Source organism: Etheostoma cragini, chromosome 9 (genome assembly GCF_013103735.1).
Source record: "Etheostoma cragini isolate CJK2018 chromosome 9, CSU_Ecrag_1.0, whole genome shotgun sequence".
Lineage (NCBI taxonomy): Eukaryota > Metazoa > Chordata > Actinopteri > Perciformes > Percidae > Etheostoma > Etheostoma cragini.
In genome coordinates, this window is record NC_048415.1 from 13,823,822 (window position 1) to 13,824,656 (window position 835).

The 835-nt window shown below is 35.3% G+C and overlaps 1 protein-coding gene across 2 annotated transcripts in view; it reads right to left on the reverse strand.

Moving 5' to 3' along the window:
- Positions 1–835, reverse strand: part of si:zfos-1056e6.1 (uncharacterized protein LOC107988029 homolog) — an 8,856-nt gene that overhangs the window by 3,843 nt on the left and 4,178 nt on the right. For both annotated transcript variants that reach the window (XM_034881976.1, XM_034881977.1), the window contains exon 2: positions 81–148. In XM_034881976.1, the coding sequence (XP_034737867.1) occupies positions 81–148 (68 nt within the window). The remainder of the gene's footprint in view (positions 1–80; positions 149–835) is intronic.

Consider the following 835-nt stretch of genomic DNA (forward strand, 5'->3'; position numbering starts at 1 on the left):
GTTGACCACAAGAATAAACGCTGTGTTAATTCATCATGGAGTCAGTTGTCAGTTTATAGAAGGATTTCTCCAACACACACCTGTATGACCGTGGTGACCTCAGCTGCTGGAGGAATGGACACTTCACGAAGAGCCACCACTCGGTCATCTGCAACAGGTCCAACATGAGATCATCCCACCACTTTTTAAAATGTCACTATTATTATGACTATTAGAAAGTGTTTATATGTTGTTTTTACATTCATCTGCTGTGAGAGGAAAGCTTCTCTGTGCTCACCTTAAATCTTTCGGTTTCAAATGCAAACACAAGAACATGATTTTGTGACATTGCAACTATGATACAAGTGTGATGTGAAAATCTTAAAACCTGAGTACACACATAAAAATAATGGACGTGAAGTATATTTTGTGTCCACTATTTAAACTTTAAAAAAATAAATAAAAATTTCATCTTCATTAATTCTGGATTTTTCAATGAGGGAGGAGTTGAATGTAATTTTAAGAACACATTAGTAAAAGATTATTACTCAAAACAGAGTATGTTTATGTATCAAACACACTTACATCTCGATTGTTACCTAATGGATTACAACCCAATTATTATCGATCATGCATCAACATTTGCATGCTTATGATTAAGTCCATTTATTTTTGGGATTGCTGATTAGAAAATGAGAAACTCATGACCCTGTATTCATTTCTTTTTTATCTGCAGACTTGGGAATTTATTATTGACTTGACTCACTCGCAAGAGATTTCACGAGGTAACTTAATGCTCTTATATTAATAGTTTATTAAAAGCCAGTGGCAGCTGGTGATAGCTGGGGGGGGGGGG